This window comes from Salmo trutta, chromosome 12 (assembly GCF_901001165.1).
Source record: "Salmo trutta chromosome 12, fSalTru1.1, whole genome shotgun sequence".
Taxonomy (NCBI): domain Eukaryota; kingdom Metazoa; phylum Chordata; class Actinopteri; order Salmoniformes; family Salmonidae; genus Salmo; species Salmo trutta.
The window spans coordinates 33,079,309-33,099,570 of NC_042968.1; the positions used below are offsets into that span (position 1 = coordinate 33,079,309).

At 42.5% G+C, this 20,262-nt stretch overlaps 1 protein-coding gene across 7 annotated transcripts in view; it reads left to right on the forward strand.

The window, feature by feature from the left end:
* The first annotated feature begins 351 nt into the window (after positions 1-351).
* Positions 352-20,262, forward strand: part of ppip5k1a (diphosphoinositol pentakisphosphate kinase 1a) — a 46,856-nt gene continuing 26,945 nt past the window's right edge. For 3 of the 7 annotated variants that reach the window (XM_029768027.1, XM_029768028.1, XM_029768030.1), the window contains exons 1-12: positions 353-478; positions 5,143-5,772; positions 6,305-6,500; positions 6,940-7,030; positions 7,525-7,610; positions 12,379-12,533; positions 16,342-16,443; positions 16,582-16,743; positions 17,933-18,054; positions 18,989-19,090; positions 19,366-19,452; positions 19,913-19,988. In XM_029768027.1, the coding sequence (XP_029623887.1) occupies positions 5,617-5,772; positions 6,305-6,500; positions 6,940-7,030; positions 7,525-7,610; positions 12,379-12,533; positions 16,342-16,443; positions 16,582-16,743; positions 17,933-18,054; positions 18,989-19,090; positions 19,366-19,452; positions 19,913-19,988 (1,335 nt within the window). In that variant the 5' untranslated portion in view covers positions 353-478; positions 5,143-5,616. Of the gene's footprint in view, positions 479-2,257; positions 2,308-5,142; positions 5,773-6,304; positions 6,501-6,939; positions 7,031-7,524; positions 7,611-12,378; positions 12,534-16,341; positions 16,444-16,581; positions 16,744-17,932; positions 18,055-18,988; positions 19,091-19,365; positions 19,453-19,912; positions 19,989-20,262 lie in introns of all 7 variants that reach the window. The other 4 variants (XM_029768026.1, XM_029768025.1, XM_029768031.1 and 1 more) reach the window with 4 other exon arrangements.

The window sequence follows — 20,262 nt, forward strand, 5'->3', positions numbered from 1 at the left end:
CGTAAATGTGATGGGAAAGCATCCAACAGGAAAGTGTGATTATTGCCAGAAAACAGAGACCGTGAAGCATGTATTGCTACATTGTGGGCAGTATCAGAGGGAAAGAGAGAGGCTGATATCTAATATGAGGGAGAAGGGGATACAGGAAATTAGTTTAAAGAGTATATTGAGTAGAACATTATTAGATATAGTCTCAAATATTTTCTATTTTCTAGGAGCAACGGGGCTGGCAGGTAGGATTTAGTTTCTCTCTGGCTCACACTCCAGTACAGTAGGTGGCTGTAATGCACCACAACGTTGGATGCCAACCGCCGATAATCTCCACCGAAGAAGAAGTAGTAGTAGTAGGTGGCGATAATAAAACATTTATTGGATGCCAACCGCTGTTAACCTCACCGAAGAAGAAGTGAGATATCGCTTGAAAGCTGTCAAGGGGGAAAGAAGCGAAAAGACGTCAACAAAACGATCTAGCCACTTTGTAAGTAACTGGTCGCTTAATTATCATCGACAGTTATATTTATGGTATAATGACTACAGTACTAGCTAGCTGAATCATGGGGTGCATTGATTACATACAAAAATGGCACGAATACAGACTTGATTACATAGCTAGCCAGCGTTACCAGTACTAGCTAGTACAGCCTGGTTTGCAAACGTAGCTAGCTAACGTTACTGTTATGTGTTTAGCTATCTAGCTATGATGCCAATAATGTTATTTATTATTATTGATTGCTCTGTTATTTAAGATAGCCTAGGTAGTTAACTATAGCTAGTATTATAAGAGGTGTTCGGATAAAATAGCTAACGTAGCTAGCTAATCTAACCTAGCTTGCTGATTTCTTCACACTAGCTAGATTTGATCATGGTTTTGAAGCCGACAACAAATTAAGTCTTCTCTCCCTGCTCTGTGGATAAGAGGGCCGAGGTTCAACCCTCATGTTGACACAACGACATATCAGGGCTTTAAAAGAGTAGGACAATCAACATCTCGCAAGATATAACATTGGTTTGATGAAAGACCGCTGCGTGCATCTGTTTACAACTCTCTCGTCAATGTAGGATGGAATTGTGAGTGTTCACTTAGCCCTATAAATAGTATGCGGAATTCATTATATTAATAACAAATATTTACATCTGGATGTAATTGTTTATTTATGTTATGCTTCAATAGACATTCATTACACACAAAAAAGACAATATGTAAATGTTTTTGTATCATGAATTTGATCATGACTCTCAGTTCCATTGCACATAAGTCATTGGACGAAGGTGTCTTCTGTATGGGGGAGTAAATTTAAAAAATATATATTTATAATAAAACGTAAGATTTTTGGGGGGGAGGTAGTGTTCCCACACGGCCATATCTCCATGTTACACTGGGTGAATATGGAAGACAGAGGGACCACCTGTGATAATTAACATTTAGAATGCTCAGAACACCTGTGTGTAACGAAGGCAGCCAGAAACGTACTGAAAAATACTATTAGCTGCAAATGATAAAGCCGATTGAAACAGTGAGTGTATTTTGCATTTGTGAAATAATTGATCTGATATGAACGTAGAGGGCTTTATGTTTCTAGAACTGTATCGCAAGTGACAATTGATTCAAGTTTAGATGGAGTGATAGACTGGCTCTGACAGCCAAAACAGCCTATCTCTGAAAATAACATATAAGGTCCTTGGACCTCTAGGGGTAACGATAGGCTCCTTAAGAGTACATCATGGGTTAGAATTTGGCATACTGTTTATAGGACTAGTGTTCTGTGCAGCCATCAAGTCAGCAACATCAGATTGTTTTTATATTTAGCTAGTGAATTGGTACATTCTTTGGATACCTGACATTGATATGGAACAACCTAAATCTAAATTAGCAAAGATTATTTTGTTTTAAAATGTCAACTGTATTGGACAGCATCTACCTGTCCATTCATTGGATGCACCGCACAGGTACATAAAACCTATTTGTAAGTTTGTCTGATATGAGTCTTACTGTTAGCCAGTGTAGCCTAATGGCTCAAGAGAAACTAATAGCTCTCACCCTATGCAACCCTTGCAGCCCTGAGGGAACAGGTGTAATAGAGGAGTTTAAACCCCAGCTCCAAAGCCCTGGGTAATCCCCTTAAGTTAACCAGGGAAAGAGTTTACTTTAAATAAACTGCATGCCAAGACGCAAAAGGGATTTTCCTTATGTTTACCTGGGTTTTAATATAATACTATTTGATGCCATGTTTTACTGACTGTCCTCCATTGTTGACAGATCAAGACTGGTGTGTGAGAGATCGTTAATAGAAAGAAATCATTCTAACGGTACGTCACCTCTCAGCTTGTAGGGCTTAACGGGCTTACTTTGTTGTGCAGATTGAACATTTGTGAAGATGAATCAACTCTCATTATGATTTTTCAGTTAGATTCTAGCCTATATGATTAGGCAATTTTTGAATGAGCTCTGTTGGAGAACGTAGCCTAAACTAAAACATATATGTGGTGGGTGGTTAGAATTGGATGTGAGATGTATTGTGGTCTATAAGTGCCCTGCCGCTGTATGCCAAACTGTGCCATTACTCACATGGATAGTTAACATTGTCCTTTGAGCTTTTTCATGACAGCCCTACAGTGTCTAGGCTAATAGTCACTGTAACGGCATCTAGCCTACCATTAGTAATGATGGCCAATGTACCATGGACTTTGCTACTTTCCCACAGTCAGCAGAATTGAGCTTTGTATGGGAGTTGGGGGCAGATATCAAACAGCAGTGTTCTGTTTGTGCCTAGCTTTCATTTAGTCAGTGCTGGCAAGTACAGGATTTTGTGTTGACATTTCTGCCTCTCTATGATGTGATTTTAATGCAGCATTGTTCAAGTAGGTAGAGTAATTAGACTTGACTGGTCCTACACACTCCCCTTCAGTTCCTCCTCTACCCCTACCTAGTGCCTATATTGTAGGTAATCACGTTTTAGGCTTCTCCATTTTCTTCCCTAGGTTTTTTTTTTTACATGTCCAGGCATGTAAGATGCTTTTGTGCAGTAATTAGGCGACACATTTTTTGAAGTAGCCTGCCTAGGCTATTCTATAATACTCAGTCAGGCACAGAATATTAGTAACAGTCTGTGAATAACAGATCTCCTGATGGGAATCAACTGGCTGGATATTGTCTCTACAAGAGAGGACTGTCTTCCAAAGTTCTGTATGAAATGGCAGGTTGTAATGAGTGGTAACAGCTAACCGAGAGCTTAGTAATCGGCGATGTAGGCCAGTGCTGCTCTGTCATGGGACACCAACCTGCAACCACAGTTCAGCGCTGATGTCAAATCTTCCACACAACACATACAACAGACATGTTCTTCCTGAGGTTTTCCAACCCCTGGTTGCAGGGTTTTTCTGATGTCAGGGCAGGCAGTGTAACATTTAGTGTTTTGGGGTGACTCAATGCTCCCTCATGCCATGGCTGTGTGCTCTTAACAGATGAGCTTGGTCACACTCTGGGGCGTCGGACGCAGTGTCCAGTTTTACAGAGCAATTATCAGTATGGAACTGGGCCTCTAGCTCCCCCATCGTAATATGGAAGCTGATTGGAATCCTATGGGCCAGTGGTTCCCAAAGTTTTTATAGTCCCGTACCCCTTCAAACATTCAACCTTCAGCTGCGCACCCCCTCTAGCACCAGGGTCAGCACACTCTCAAATGTTTTTTGCCATCATTGTAAGCCTACCACACGCACACTATACGATACATTTATTAAACATAAGAATGAGTGAGTTTTTGTCACAACCCGGTTCGTGGGAAGTGACAGCTCTTATAGGACCAGGGCACAAATAATAATAATAATACATTTTGGTCTTTATTTAACCATCTTACATATAAAACCTTATTTGTTCATCGAAGATCGTTAGTAACTCACCACAGGTTAATGAGAAGGGTGTGCTTGAATGGATGCTCATAACTCTGCAATGTTGGGTTCTATCGGTGAGTCTCAGTCTTAAATCATTTTCCACACAAAGTCTGTGCCTGTTTTTCGTTTTCATGCTAGTGAGGGCCGAGAATCCACTCTCACATAGGTACGTGGTTGCAAAGGGCATCAGTGTCTTAACAGCGTGTTTTGCCAAGGCAAAGAAGAGCTCCAACTTCTTAATCATTGAATATAGTTGTGGAGAGTCCCTGTAATCCTAGATTCAGATCATTTAGGCGAGAAAAAACATCACCCATGTAGGCCAGTCGTGTGAGAAACTCGTCATTATGCAACCTGTCAGACAAGTGAAACTTATGGTCAGTAAAAACTTCTCAATTCAAAAAAAACGTGTCAATACTTTGCCCCTTGAAAACCAGCGCACTTCTGTATGTTGTAAAAGCGTTACATGGTCGCTGCCCATATCATTGCATAATGCAGAAAATACACTAGAGTTCAGGGTCCTTGCTTTAACAAAGTTAACCATTTTCACTGTAGTGTCCAAAACGTCTTTCAAGCTGTCAGACATTCCCTTGGCAGCAAGAGTCTCTCGGTGGATGCTGCAGTGTACCCAAGTGGCGTCGGGAGCAACTGCTTGCACCATGTTTTGTTTCTAAATGTCTGCGCAGGAGTGACGGTTTCATCGAGTTGTGAGATAGTTCTTTTGCACATATACTGTAACACACTGTGGCTGAGGAAAGGCACTACTCTCAAAATAAGTGAACCCCAATCAATGTAGTTCTCATCATATTTGTGCCTCTTCGATCGTCCAACGTCCCTGTCTGTTCGGTGCTTTCCCTGGTAAGGGGGCAGTAGCTCTTCGGCTGCATCAGATTCACAACTGTCAGTGTCCATGCTAGCTGGGCTGACACATGTAGAATTACTGATGTTAGCATTGGATGTGCTCGTGGAAGCAGAACAACTTGTGTCGTCGACAGGTGCAGGTGTGGTACTGCTAGTAGTAGCAGTACTACCAGTAAAGCTGGTTTGTGTCTCTATGGATGCAGGCCTTACTAAATGGACTGTTTGAAAATGTGAATTATTATTTGTTTTTTTATTTCAACTTTTTTATTTATTTTTGTATTTTGTATTTTTTTACATGTGAATCACATTTTTATTTGGTGTACCCCTGACAGCATTGCGCATACCCCTGGGGTACCTGCTATTGAATATCCTCTATAATCTCTGTTTTATTTCTAGACTCTGTCGATCTTGGACAAGCATAGAGGAATGGGCTGTGGTTCCATTATAGTTGGATCTTCCCCTACTAGTCCTGAGGCCACACAAGGAGCCCAGCCCCAGGCCTGAAACATGAGATCTTTAACCGCTGAGTAAAGAATGAGGCCTCATCAACCCCACCCCAGAAACACCATCACCACTACTACTAACATAGTCTGTCACACACCTATTACAACTTAACCCTCAACACATGCCCCCTGCCCCAGGACCAGCTCTTGTATCCCCTTCCCTTCCTCACCCAACCCCCTACCACCCCCAACCCAATACACCCCACCCCAATACACCCCACTGAGCAGTTTAGCCCACCACGAGACTTGAGTCACCAGCCGATCAGCTCCTAGTAGGCCCTGTGCGCCTTCATCGGCGGCCCTCCCCGGCGGTGTGTTGGTGTGCGATGGCGCGGCGGGACGCTGAGGGCTGCTGCCGGGGATTGTGATGTCAGAGCCCGCCAGCCCAGGCGAGAGCCAGCGCGCCGCTCCCAGATTCTTCGTGGGCTGCGAGGACGATGAGAGCGAGGGTCTGGAGGACTACGACGGCTGCAACATGAGGACAGACATGGAGCTGTACGAGGACGACGAGGACGCGGACTCGGTGAGACAACACAAGATTACATCAGGCCTCATGATGTCACATATGAATCACCCGCATGAAAGGACATTAGACAACTGGCCCTGATATGGTAACCTCCATTACTAGTACAGTTGAAGTCAGAAGTTTACATAAACTTAGGTTGGAGTCATTTAAAACTAATTTTCAACCACTCTGCAAATTTCTTGTTTACAAACTATAGTTTTGGCAAGTTGGTTAGGACATCTACTTTGTGCATGACACAAGTCATTTTTCCAACAATTGTTTACAGACAGATTATTTCACTTATAATTCACTGTATCACAATTCCAGTGGGTCAGAAGTTTACAGATTGACTGTGCCTTTAAACAACTTGTAAAATGATGTCATGGCTATAGAAGACTGCATGAGACTACTCAACTGTAAAGCACTTTTGTGACAACTGTTGATCCATTTCATTGACTAGTTGGTTGACTAGTTGTAAAGCTACACAAGACTGTCGTCAATAGATAAAGTAGCCTAACTTATTGAAGTGATCTCCCTCCCTCCCTCTCAGCCCCCGGAGCGACAGATCGTGGTGGGGATCTGTTCCATGATGAAGAAGTCCAAGTCTAAGCCCATGACCCAGATCCTGGAGCGGCTGTGCAGGTTTGAGTACATCACTGTGGTCATCTTCCCCGAGGACGTCATTCTCAACGAGCCCGTGGACAAATGGCCCCTGTGTGACTGCCTCGTCTCCTTCCACTCCAAAGGTGGAACACACACACCAACTCTGTTCGCTGATGAAAGCACTGTATTCAACTTAATTACCCCACCCATTATTCTAAAGTCCAAAAAGTGATTACACATATTTAAACACAGTCACATGCTACTACATCACACACACACACACACACACACACACAGACGGCCGTTCTCGTACCACGCTGTGTCAGCATTACTCGTCTTCAACCCAGCTTGAGTAATTCTGTCTGACACCACAACAGCCTGTTTTGACTAATGTGACTAAATTTGCTACCATTGATTTTAGCAAAATGTTGGAGAAACCCAGTTGAACAATGTTTGCCCACTGGACTGCATTCATTTAAATTACTTTCACTTGTCTGTCTTCATTAATGTGTCCCATTCTTGCCCCTGGCGAAGTTTGCACATAGGATTTGCTAACAGTTGGTGTTGCATTTGAATTTGTAGGATTCCCGCTGGACAAGGCAGTGAGCTACGCCAATCTCCGAAACCCACTGCTCATCAATGACCTGAACACACAGTACTACATACAGGACAGGTACAACCAAAACTAGAGATGCATACTGTAGGGTTGTCATGACAACATTATCACGATACTCCGATTCAGAAGTATCATGGCAAGCTAATAAAACAAGAAGCAGACTTCATTTCTTGAGGAAAACAGTCCTGATGTTGGGAAACAAACAGCCTTGTCTTGTCACCCAGAGTCACGTGTTTATTATCCAAGCAATAGGACACAATATTTACCATATTTGCCATGTATCGGAACAACCTTAGCTACACCCCTCTATACAGAACGCTATCACAGATCATCATGGTTAATACTGTGCTGTTCTGGAGGTCTTATGTGGAATAATGATGTTCTATTATGGTGATTACTGGTGGTGATGTGTGACCAGCATTGTTTGGACTGGTGTCACGTGGTGTCACGTGGTGATTTGTGCAATCTTAGATATACAGCATTCACGTTAAGTGAGATGGCTGACTATCTCTCACTTGAATGTTGAGTGTTATGTTTTGTCTGTTTTGTAGGAGGGAGGTGTATCGTATCCTGCAGCAGGAAGGCATCGATCTACCACGCTACGCTGTGCTGAACCGCGACCCAGATAAACCAGACGGTCAGTGTGCAGTCCCCAAAGGTCAAGCGTTGACGGTCCCATCAGGAATGGTCAATATTCTGTCCCTGTCACCTCTACTGGTGCTATACCTTTCTGGTCACTCTTAAAACCTTGTACCTTTTTCACAATACTGAGCCAAACTGTACTGTACTGTGTTGGGCTGGCCTGGTTAGCCATCCACCACAGTTGCTGGCACTGTGCTAGAAAGGACAATGTGAAAATAAAATAACTGAGCCAGTACAGTTCTTGTTCTCGGCCCTGTCGTGTAAATCAGTCATTAGGGTTCCAAGATAACTGGGCGTGTTCAGCAGGGCACTATGTTGTAGAACGTTTTGATAGAAATACATACACTACCGTTCAAAAGTTTGGGGTCACTTAGAAATGTCCTTGTTTTGTGAAAGGAAAGCAAAATAACACCAAATTGATCAGAAATACAGTGTAGACATTGTTAATGTTGTAAATGACTATTGTAGCTGGAGATGTAAAAAAGAAAAAAATTATGGAGTATCTACATGGGCGTACAGAGACCCATTATCAGCAACCATCACTCCTGTGTTCCAATGGCACGTTGTGTTAGCTAATCAAAATTTAGCATTTTAAAAGGCTAATTGATCATTAGAAATCCCTTTTGCAATTGTTAGCACAGCTGAAAACTGTTGTGCTGTTTAAAGAAGCAAGAGAACTGGCCTTCTTTAGACTAGTAGAGTATCTAGAGCATCAGCATTTGTGGGTTCGATTACAGGCTCAAAATAGCCAGAAACAAAGACCTTTCTTCTGAAACTCGTCAGTCTATTTTTGTTCTGAGAAATGAAGGCTATTCCATGCGAAAATTTGCCAAGAAACTGAAGATCTCGTACAATACTGTGTACTACTCCCTTTACAGAACAGCGCAAACTGGCTCTAACCAGAATAGAAAGAGGATTGGAGGCCCCGGTGCACAGCTGAGCAAGAGGACAAGTACATTAGTGTCTAGTTTGAGAAACAGACGCCTCACAAGTCCTCAACTGGCAGCCTCATTAAATAGTACCCACAAAACACCAGTGTCAATGGCAACAGTGACGAGGTGACTCTGGGATGCTGGCCTTCTAGGCAGCGTTGCAAAGAAAAAGCCATATCTCAGACTGGCCAATAAAAATAAAAGATTAAGACGGGCAAAAGAACAGACACTGGACAGAGGAACTCTGCCTAGAATGCCAGCATCCCGGAGTCCCCCCCCACACACACACACCTCCCAATTCATTGAGCCATGGACTCTACAAGGTGTCTAAAGCGTTCCACAGGGAGGCTGGCTCGTTGTCTCACAGTTCAGATGCTCCCATACTTACCCCTGTGTGTCTTAGGCAGGATGTATTTCTCACTACTTACATAGTGTTGTATTCTCCCTAGGAACTTATACAGTATATCACATAGAACAAACATCACATCTCTGACATGTGGAATAAGGAATCATGTAAGCTCCATTTTTGACACATTTCTTCAACGTTCCCCAAATGACTGATTGGTTGAAATAAGTTGATAATAAGAAGATTGTGGGAGCTATACTGTTAGATTTCAGTGCAGCCTTTGATATGATTGACCCTAACCTGTTGTTGAAAAAACGTATGTGTTATGGCTTTTCAACCTTAGCTCTGAATCCACAATATGGCAATCTATCTAATAAAACTCAAAAGGTTTTATTTAATGGCAGCGTCAAACATGTAAAGTGTGGTGTACCACAGGGCAGCTCTCTAGGCCCTCTTTTCTATTTTTTCCAATGACCTGCCACTGACATTAAACAAAGCATGTGTGTCCATGTATGCTGATGATTCAACCATATACACCTCAGCAACCACAGCTAATGAAGTCACTGAAACCCTTAACAAAGAGTTGCGGTCTGTTTTGGAATGGGTGGCCAGTAATAAACTGGTCCTGATCATCTCTAAAACTAAGAGCATTGTATTTGGTACAACTCATTCCCTAAGGTCTAGACCTCAGCTGAATCTGGTAATTAATGGTGTGGTTGTTGAACAAGTTGAGGAAACTAAATTACTTGGTGCTACCTTAGATTGTAAACTTGTCATAGTCAAAACCTATAGATTCAATGGTTGTAAAGATGGGGAGAGGTCTGTCTGTAATAAAGAGATGCTGTACTTTTTTGACACCACACTCTAAAAAGCCAGTTCTGCAGACTCTAGTTTTGTCTAATCTTGATTATTGTCCAGTGCTGCAAGGAAAGACCTAGTTAAGCTGCAGCTGGCCCAGAACAGAGCGGCACATCTTGCTCTTCATTGTAATCAGAGTGCTGATATAAATACTATGCATGCCAGTCTCTCTTGGCTAAGAGTTAAGGATAGACTGACTGCATTACTTATTTTTATGTGAAACATTGTGTTAAATTCCAAATTGTTTGCATAGTCGACTTACACACAGCTGACACACACACACACACTTTACCCACCAGGCATACCACCAAGGTTCTTTTCACAGTCCCCAAATCGAGAAAAAATTTTCAAGAAAGTGTACAGTATTATGTAGAGCCATTATTGCATGGAACTCCGTTCCATCTCATATTACTCAAGTAAACAGCAAACCTGGTTTAAAAAACCGATAAAGGAACGCCTTTCCCCTATTTGACCTAGATAGTTTGTGTGTATGCATTGATATGTAGGCTACATGTGCGTTTAAAAAAAAAAAAGGTATGTAGCTCTGTTCTTGAGCTGTTCTTGTGTATTGATGATCTGTATTATTATATCATTATGTTTTGTGTGGACCCCAGGAAGAGTAGCTGCTGCTTTTGCAACAGCTAATGGGCATCCAAATAAAATACCAAATATCCTTTTCAACGTAGCCAGACGTGATTATAAGCGAGGTTTCCATCCAATTGACAGATTTTCATGTGAATAATTAAAAAATCAGCATGAAAACAATATGCGTGTTTTCCCACCAATTTACTTGTTACGGATATAAACCTGTGCCTTATGACGTAGTGCACATAAAACAACTGTTTAAATTCCCATTAAAAAATATATATATAAATACAAGTAAATGGGTTTCCATTGCATTTACAACTCTACTGATCGTTTTGCCACCAAAAATGTTGTTTCATATAGCGAATGTCCCCACTGGTCTTTACATGTACGCTCTAGCCAACAACTTACAGATACAGTGCGGGTAGGCTACCTATATGATGAGATTCCTATTATAAACAAAAGAGCAAGATACATCTTTTTATTTTGAAAACAGCAGCCGGTCATCATGGCACCAGAATAAGACCCTCAATATTTATTGGAAAGGAGCATCAAGCTCATCACTGCACTTTCACCCCCCTGTGAAATTCATCAACTTATTTTATCTGTAGCCTAATACACTGCATGCTTTCTCATGTCGTAGTGGGAGGACCACACAACATAACATTGTGTGACTTTATATGATGGTTATATGTTTGCGCATCAAGGTTTTTCCTTCACCATTTCTCGCATAATACATTTTACAGACGTACAAATATCTCACTTTGTCTAGCGAATCTTGTTTTGTCGACATTTGAAAAATGTACCAACAAATTAGCAGTTTCCTTCAGGCCTGTCGTGACCTTTTATCCGAAATGTACTTTACTCGCATAAAAAGGTTGGATGGAAACCTGGTTATAGTTAGAGAAAGAATAAAACCACTTTCCAGTGAGGTCTCGGTTTTTCTCTCTTCTGGGTATAAACACCAGACAGACTTCTCCAGCCTTAGACCAACACTGCCTTGGGGGGATGTCGGACAATGTCCCAAATGGCACCCTATTCCCTTCATCCCTATGGGCCCTGGTCAAAGGTAGTGCACTATATAGGGAATAGGGTGCCATTTGGGACACTGACTTGGTTTACTTTGGTTCCTGTGGTAAATATTGCAGTTATGAGTGTGTCTTAGGTTGTGAGCATACTGTGATTATATCTGAGTGTGGTGACGTGACTTGGAGGCCATTTATTTTCCCTTTTAATACTCTGATTGAACACAGTCCCGCAAGGTAGAGTTCACTAGATGGGTTATGTCTTCCTCATCCCTGATGGGTGTGATGGCGGTAGAATAGCGTCCTCAATTTACAGTTTAGATGTCACGCCAGTAGATGTAACAACGAGCCTGATCTTCATGACTAATGTTCAAACTTAGTCTATCAAGGTTCTGGTCTAATGCTTCTAAAATGTTACAACCCTTTCTCAGTTAAGGTAGAGCTGTCAGTTAGTGTTATCATGATAGTTGATTTTCAATGTCAAAAAAAGAACATGAAGCAGACTCCACTCATTGGTCCTTTTAAAAACCTGCTTTATGTCAAGTACTGTGTGCTGTAGCTTGAAGAGTAAACACGTTTCTAACATTAGCAGTCAGATTTCCTCAGGGAATTCAGTTTGCTTAATGTTTTGTTTGCTTGCCATGATACTTTGAGAATTTTGATAAAACAACACTTCAGTGTATGAGGGCATGGTTGTACGGACTGTCAATGGTATACTAAGACATGTAATTGTCTGTTTTTGAAACGGGGACTATGTAATGTACAGGTTCAACTGGTTGAATCATACTATTTACAGTTGAAAGGGCTGACCATCATCTGAATATGACGATGAACTGACAATATGCACCTGGTTCGTATTCACTACAAACTGAATGGAAGAAATGGACCGAAACTAGGAGGGGCTACCTGAACTTGTCCAATAAAACACATTTTCTTTGTATAATGTTTTCTGTTGCAAACCATTTAGCTGCGGTGTGCATTAATGAATACAACTTTGTATTTGTGTGTCTTCCCCAGAGTGTAACCTGGTCGAAGGAGAAGACCATGTGGAGGTGAATGGGGAGGTGTTCCCTAAACCCTTTGTGGAGAAACCCGTCTGTGCTGAAGACCACAACGTCTACATCTACTACCCCACCTCAGCGGGAGGGGGAAGCCAGCGCCTCTTCAGAAAGGTCACATTCTGATCCCTAAGCCGTTAACCCCTTAAAAAATGACCCCAATCCGTTCCTCTGTCTAACCCACATGGGAAAGGCCCTGGGGTAGCTTTTTGACCAGGCTTCTTTCTCCCTCACACTTCCTCTCCTCCCTCAGCCCCAACCGAAGGGATCCTCATAGCCGTAATGGCACTTATTCTAAAACACATTAAGTGTACTGAAATAGGTGAAGCCACACCAGGCACTCACTCTGGCTGGGCTCCTCAACCAGGCAGGAACACGATGACATTAGAGCTGTGTTGACACTTGACATGCAACCTCTGCTATCAGATTACGAAGATCACATTGAAAAGACAGGTCAGATTGTGTTCAGATCTGGCTGACCACTTCAGGAGTTGGTCAGGGATGCATTGTGTGTGGATTTCTCCTCAGTCTGGACGCAATCAGGCTACCAAAAGCGCATACAGTGGGTGACGTCATCAGCAGTCCGCCCACAGGTCTCCAGAAATGGTGTGTTTTGGGAGCGAGGGGCACCTTTTTTCATTAAACATTGGAGGAAATGTGTTCTTAGCATGTGAGGAACGTGTTTGCTCGCTTCAAATGCTAGCCAGCTAGGTTATTTAGAGAAAATATTTTCGGTTTGGCTGGAGTTATGCAATCCCTTTAACGTTGCTTTCTGGCTAGTTAGAGGTTAGCTACAGTAGTTGGCTACTGCCATCCAGTTGTTATCAGATTTAGCTGGTTCCACCGTTTGCAGAATGCATACATGCATTTGAATATTATGTGGGAAAAGGGAATCCAGACACAATGTGGACACGGTAGATACATTTAAATGCAGGTCTAGAATTCCATGATCAGAACTCTAATCAGAATACAAAAGCTGCATGAACTGTCAAGTGTAGACACGGCCTAGGTTTTATCTAGGCTGCGTCCCAAATGGCACCCTATTCCAAATATAGTGCGACGCTTATGACTAGAGCCCTATGGGCCCTTGTAGTGCACTACATAGGGAAGCAGGGTGTCATTTGGGATGCAGACCTCCTGTTCTGACAGAGGGAGGAGAACAACCATCACTTTACTACAACAGTGTTTTCGAACAAAGAAAAGGAACCTGTTATTTTCTGATGGATGGTCTGGATTCGGTTATCACCTGTTATGCTATAACACACACACCGTGCATTTGGAAAGTATTCAGACCCCTTGACTTTTACCACATTTTGTTATCTTACAACCTTATTCTAAAATGAATTAAATACTTTTTTCCCCCCTCATCAATCTACACACTACCCCATAATGACATAGTGAAAACAGGTTTTTAGTAATTTTTGCAAATGTATTAAAAGTAAAAAACAGATGCTTTGTTTACAAGTATTCAAACCCTTTGCTATGAGACTCGGAATTGAGCTCTGGTGCATCCTGTTTCCGTTGATCATCCATGAGATGTCTCTACAACTTGATAGGAGTCCACCTGTGGTAAATTCCATTTATTGGACATGATTTGGAAAGGCACACGCCTGTCTATACAAGGTCCCACAGTTGACAGTACATTTCAGAGCAAAAGCCAAGCCATTAGGTTGAAGGAATTGTCCATAGAGCTCCGAGGTAGGATTGTTTCGAGGCACAGATCTGGGGAAGGGTACAAAAACATTTCTGGATGAAGTTTGGAACCACCAAGACTCTTCCTTGAGCTGGTTGCCCGGCCAAACTTATCAATCGGGGGAGAAGGGTCTTGGTCAGGGAGGTGATCCCTATGGTAAAGCATGGTGGTAGCAGCATCATGCTGTGGGGATGTTTTTCAGTGGCAAGGACTGGAGTCTAGTCAGGATCGAGGGAAAGATGACCGGAGCAAAGTACAGAGATCCTTGATGAAAACCTTCTCCAGAGTGCTCAGGACCACAGACTGGGGCGAAGGTTCTCCTTCCAACAGGTCAACGACCATAAGCACACAGCCTGGAGAGACCTGAAAATAGCTGTGCAGCAACGCTCCCCATCCAACCTGACAGAGCTTAAGAGGATCTGCAGAGAAAAATGGGAGAAACTCCCCAAATACAGGTGTGCCAAGCTTGTAGCATCATACCCAATAAGACTCGAGGCTGTAATCACTGCCTAAGGAACGTCAACAAAGTACTGAGTAAAGGGTCTGAATACTTATGCAAATGTGATATTTCAGTTTTTTTTTAATTATAAAACTTTTTTTGCTTTGGCATTATGGGGTATTGTGTGTAGATTGAGGGGAATAAAACAAAATCTATTTTAGAATGAAGCTGTTACCTAACAAAACGTGGAAAAAGTCAAGGGGTCTGAATACTTTCCGAATGCACTGTAGATGATAGAACTAAAGGTAAAGTAAAGATGAGGATAAGCTCTTAAGGTTTAGTTTTTAGTCATAACATTCTTAAAGGGATACTTCAAGATTTTGGCAATGAAGCCCTTTTTCAGATGAACACGTGGATGAAAAAAAACATTCTCTGCATGCAGTTTGAAGGAACTTGCTACCAAAATAGTGTTAGCGCAATGACTGGAAGTCTATGGTAACTGATAGCATGCTAGGTTATACCATAGACTTTTAGTCATGGCGCAAATGCTAGTCTCTTGAATTTCCTTCATACTTGATGTAGAGACTTAAAAATGGTATCCATGAGTTCATCTGACTCTGGGGAAGAAGATATAGGGCTTCATAAGTATCCCGGCCCTCACAGTTGTTTTAAATACTGCCTGAACTGTGATACTTTCAGTCAACTATTATGTTTTCTATATCTAGCTATATTCTATCGGGTCGTTTCCCAGACACAGATTAAGCCTAGTCCTGGACTAAAAAGCAAGCACTTTTTAATCCAAGGATGTATTCACTAGGAATGAAACGGAACCAAGCAGACGGGAATGGAACAAAACTGGGATGGACCAACCTTTAGTTTCAAAACATCGTCCAAAACTTTGCTACGATGTACAACTAATGAATTCACCCCAGGACTAGGCTTCATCTGAGTCTGGGAAACGTCCCGATAGAATATAGCTATCGTGACTGGATCTATATGTTCCATATTCTATATGTATGTTTTTAACTACACACCAATTGCTTGATTATGACAACTGCCAGGCCTACCTCGTGCTCTATTAACAGGCTCTGAGGTGAAATGTCATCTAGGTACAGATCTAGGATCAACTCCCCAATCATAACTTAACCATTAGTGGGAAAAATGCAAAACTCACCCAAGATCAGCGTCTTCACCTTACAATATTAATAGTAATACGTAGTCCTCCAAATATACAACAGCTCATTGAAATTCTATTTGACTCCTAGTCTGTTTTATTCAGTGTGATCTCACCTCACATTCTCAGAGGGCTTTCGGGACTGTTTAACCTGTCATAAAACGGGCCAATGTTTTTGTCAGGATTTATAACCATTTCGATCCCAATAGCTGATTTTATCACACACAGTATTAGTATCCCTCTCAATCCAAGTCGACTGTAGTAAGCTGCTGTATGTTCTTCCTCTGAAACGGAATAGATCATAAGCGATGTGCAACACTGTGTACTGATGAATGAACCCTAGTCTCTTTCTTGGACTCTGGTTACAGTTGAGTTGTATGGTGGATGTTCATTCAGTCCTAATGTAATCCTATCGTGTGAAGAGCAGTGTTTCCCAAGTGTTTAGTCCACTGGGCGCCTGCTGGTGGGTGGTTTTATTCTGAGTTGTAGAATGATTGGTCTGTTTAGTTGGTAGTTTACCCCAACAGCTTTCAGTTGATTACAGAGCTAAAGGAGTTTGGGAACCAGTGCTGTAGACAGTACGTAGTTCTGACGCTGTTGCCTCTCTGTCCTGTAGATCGGGAGCCGGAGCAGTGTGTACTCACCAGAGAGCAACGTGAGGAAGACTGGCTCCTACATCTACGAAGAGTTCATGCCAACGGACGGGACGGACGTTAAGGTGTGTGTTATGCGATTGTCAGTCTGTATTTCTGTTTATCTGTCTGTATCTATGCATGTTTGTTTGTCTTATGCGAGTGGTGTGTGTGTGTGTGTGTGTGTGTGTGTACTAAATCTCTCCATGTGTTTGTGTCCTCAGGTGTATACGGTGGGGCCTGACTATGCCCACGCTGAGGCCAGGAAGTCTCCTGCCCTGGACGGGAAGGTGGAGAGAGACAGCGAGGGGAAGGAGATCCGCTACCCCGTCATGCTCACCGCCATGGAGAAACTAGTGGCCCGCAAGGTCTGCCTGGCATTCAAGGTCAGTTATGGCTCAGTTGGTTGTGGGTTCGATTCCCACGTGGTGCTGAATAGATTCCCACATTATACTGAATAGCCGATAGGTGTGAACTATTTGCTACTCTGGATAAAATCTACATCAAGTGCCTCTGGGTAGGGGCTATGGGTCAACGTGGAATTGGTCATTGATTTGCCCCTCTTCTATTTGATGAGCTGGTACACAGTTCAGACCTGGGTTCGAATGCTATTTTAGATACCTGTCACGGGAATTTTCGAATCCCGATGATAATAATTAACAATCAATAAGCCTTGACTAATCCCCACGGTTTGTAAGCCACTGAGTTAAGAATAATTAGGCAAGGACTCAGCTTTCTGCAAAAGGTCTGTACAGTTTATTCAGAGAACGTTCTGCCGTACATTACACAAAGATGTTCATTTTATGCTCACTCCCCGCTTACGCACATACCTACACACAAACAATAGATATCCTATGCACATACATACACACGAACAGTAGGTGAATTGTATCCCTCTCCGGACTTCTCACCACTGTTAATCACTACCCAGCGCTGCCTGTTCCTTTCCCTCGAGATTAGGGGGACCTTGAAGGTTACTCCCTGTTTTCTCCTATGTCTCTCCAGGTCGGGTCAAACACATGTCTACAGTTCCCTTAGTCTAACTAACACACACACACATTTCCCTTCCTCCCGGGTCTTCTACTAGACCTTATGGGACTTAGGTTCAGTACTTTAATTATTCATTACACATGCTACATAACTATTAATTACTAATCAGTTACCTTTCAGGGATCTATTCTTTATTCATTTACCTTTTATTATATAATTCCCTTATCAATACCCTAGCTGTGCTTGATTGTGCTTGCCTGTTGCAATGGGACCAATAGAAAAGTGCAAACCCCACCCACCTAGCACCCCAGGCAGGCTAAAGAAAGTACTTCAACTATTTGAACCCAGGTCTGATGTACTGTAGCTCCAGGCAGCCTGTTGAGTGCACTCTCAAGCTGATCAATCACTTTGATTGATAAGGGAATAGAGAACAGAACAGAGGCTGAGGTCATATAAAGGAGAATCAACAAACACACACCCTCAATAAGTACATTTTCCCCCTCTTACCCTGATTGATATTCTCGATAATGCCACCCCCAATTACCCTGCATGTCATTCCTATCTGACTGTCTTTTCCCCCTGCAGCAAACAGTGTGTGGCTTTGACCTTCTCCGAGCCAACGGTCACTCCTACGTCTGCGACGTCAACGGCTTCAGCTTCGTCAAGAACTCCATGAAGTACTACGACGACTGTGCCAAGATCCTGGGGTACGATGTGCCAGAGGGCTATTTCGGTCATATTGTGTTTTCATAGGGTTACATTATGCCAGGGGTATGGCAGTTCTGACTCCTGGTCCGAGCGAGGCATAGTGTTCTGACTCCTGGTCCGAGCGAGGCATAGTGTTCTGACTCCTGGTCCGAGCGGGGCATAGTGTTGTGACTCCTGGTCCAACAGGGGCATAGTCTTGTGACTCCTGGTCCAAGCGGGGCATAGCGTTGTGACTCCTGGTCCAAGCAGGGCATAGCGTTGTGACTCCTGGTCCAACAGGGGCATAGCGTTGTGACTCCTGGTCCAACAGGGGCATAGTGTTGTGACTCCTGGTCCAACAGGGGCATAGTGTTGTCACTCCTGGTCCAACAGGGGCATAGTGTTGTGACTCCTGGTCCAACCCTGCTGTAGCACAACTGATTAGACTAATTGTGGTCTTTGTTGAAGCCTGGTTATTTGAGTTTAGTGTTGGTGCTGGGTTGTAATTAACCTGGCACCCTCCAGGATCAAGGTTGCCCCCCCCCCCCCCCCTTCTGTAAGCCAATAACAACTAGTCCAGTTCAGCACAAACTGATTAAAGGTAGCCTAGGGTGTCGTTTGGGACAGCTGATCCTGAATCATTTCAGTTGTTTTGTTATGATTTTTAGCAGACGCTCTTGTCCAGAGCGACATGTAGTTAGTGGATTCATCTTAAAATAGCTAGGTGGAACAATCACATCTCAGTCATAGTAAGTACATGTTTCCTCAATAAAGTAGCTATCAGCAATGTCAGTGGGGAAACAAATGGTACTACAGATGACTTGCATTTATCATTATCTCACTAGTTACATAGAAGTTAATAATCCGTCAGAAGATCCAGATGTTGGTAAATGTTGACTGTATGTTAACCATAATGTATTTCTATGATGTGAACTGTTTCCTTGTCCTCTGCAGTAATATAGTGATGAGGGAGCTAGCTCCTCAGTTCCACATCCCCTGGTCCATCCCTACTGAGGCTGAGGACATCCCCATCGTCCCAACCACATCTGGCACCATGTGAGTCTCACACACACAGACTAGTATGTTAGTGCATATGATCGTTAAAACGTTGCCAAGACAAACTTGTAGGCGCAAAAACTTTGAGGAGGTAGACAAATGTACAACTTTACTGTAGCCACAACATCAAAACCACTGCTGTCTCAAAGATAACTGGCTTCACTGTGAAGTTTCTGCTTATTTAGACATGCCAGTGATGGGGTAAAAGTCATTACCCCAACCTACCATCATTGTTCACTCGTATTCCTTTTTACTGTCACATTCCCTCCAATCAGGATGGAGTTACGCTGTGTCATCGCAATAATCCGCCACGGAGACCGAACTCCTAAGCAGAAGATGAAGATGGAAGTGCGGAATCCCATGTGAGTTCTTTGGTAACCCTGTATGTAAAGTCTAGGTGTAATGCCTTGGAAGTCATGATCGTCAATGACCCCTTAATTATGTTATTTATTTATTTTTAACCTTTATTTAACTCTTAAGTCTTTAAATCGTGTCATAATAATCCTGACAAATTACCAGTCATTAAACTTCATGACATCCACTGTTCCATGACGACTCGGCAGGTAGCCTATTGGCCATTAACCGAAAGGTCGCTGGTTCGAATACCAAACAAACTAGATTTTAAAAAATCTGCCAACGTGCCCTTGAGCAAGGCACCTAACCCTAATTGCTCCTGTAAGTCGCTCTGGATAAGAGCATCTGCTAAATAATCAAAATGTAAATAATCAAAATAAGTGACTTGATCTCTTATTTATATTTTTATTTTATAATTTTTTTTGACTACATTTGGTATAAAATACAATGTCTTTCTTTCTTCAATAGGTTTTTTGAATTGTTTGACAAATACGGGGGTTACAAGACAGGGAAATTGAAGCTGAAGAAGCCCAAACAACTGCAGGTAACTAAATAGAATGAGCGACCAACAAAGCCACACGAGAAGAGGGCATTATAGTTTCAACGTTTCAGTACAAAGGCCTTTCTGGTCTTGAGAAAGGCCTTTGTACTGAAAAGTTGATATTATACAAACAATATCCACTTTTCTTGTTTCTTCTATAGTATGTAGACCTTTAGGGGATATACTTCACTGTTGATCTTTGTTATTTTACTCACTTTAGCCACTTTGTCATTTTTGGAAACGTGTTACGGTAGCTAGCAAATGAGTGTAGGAGGGA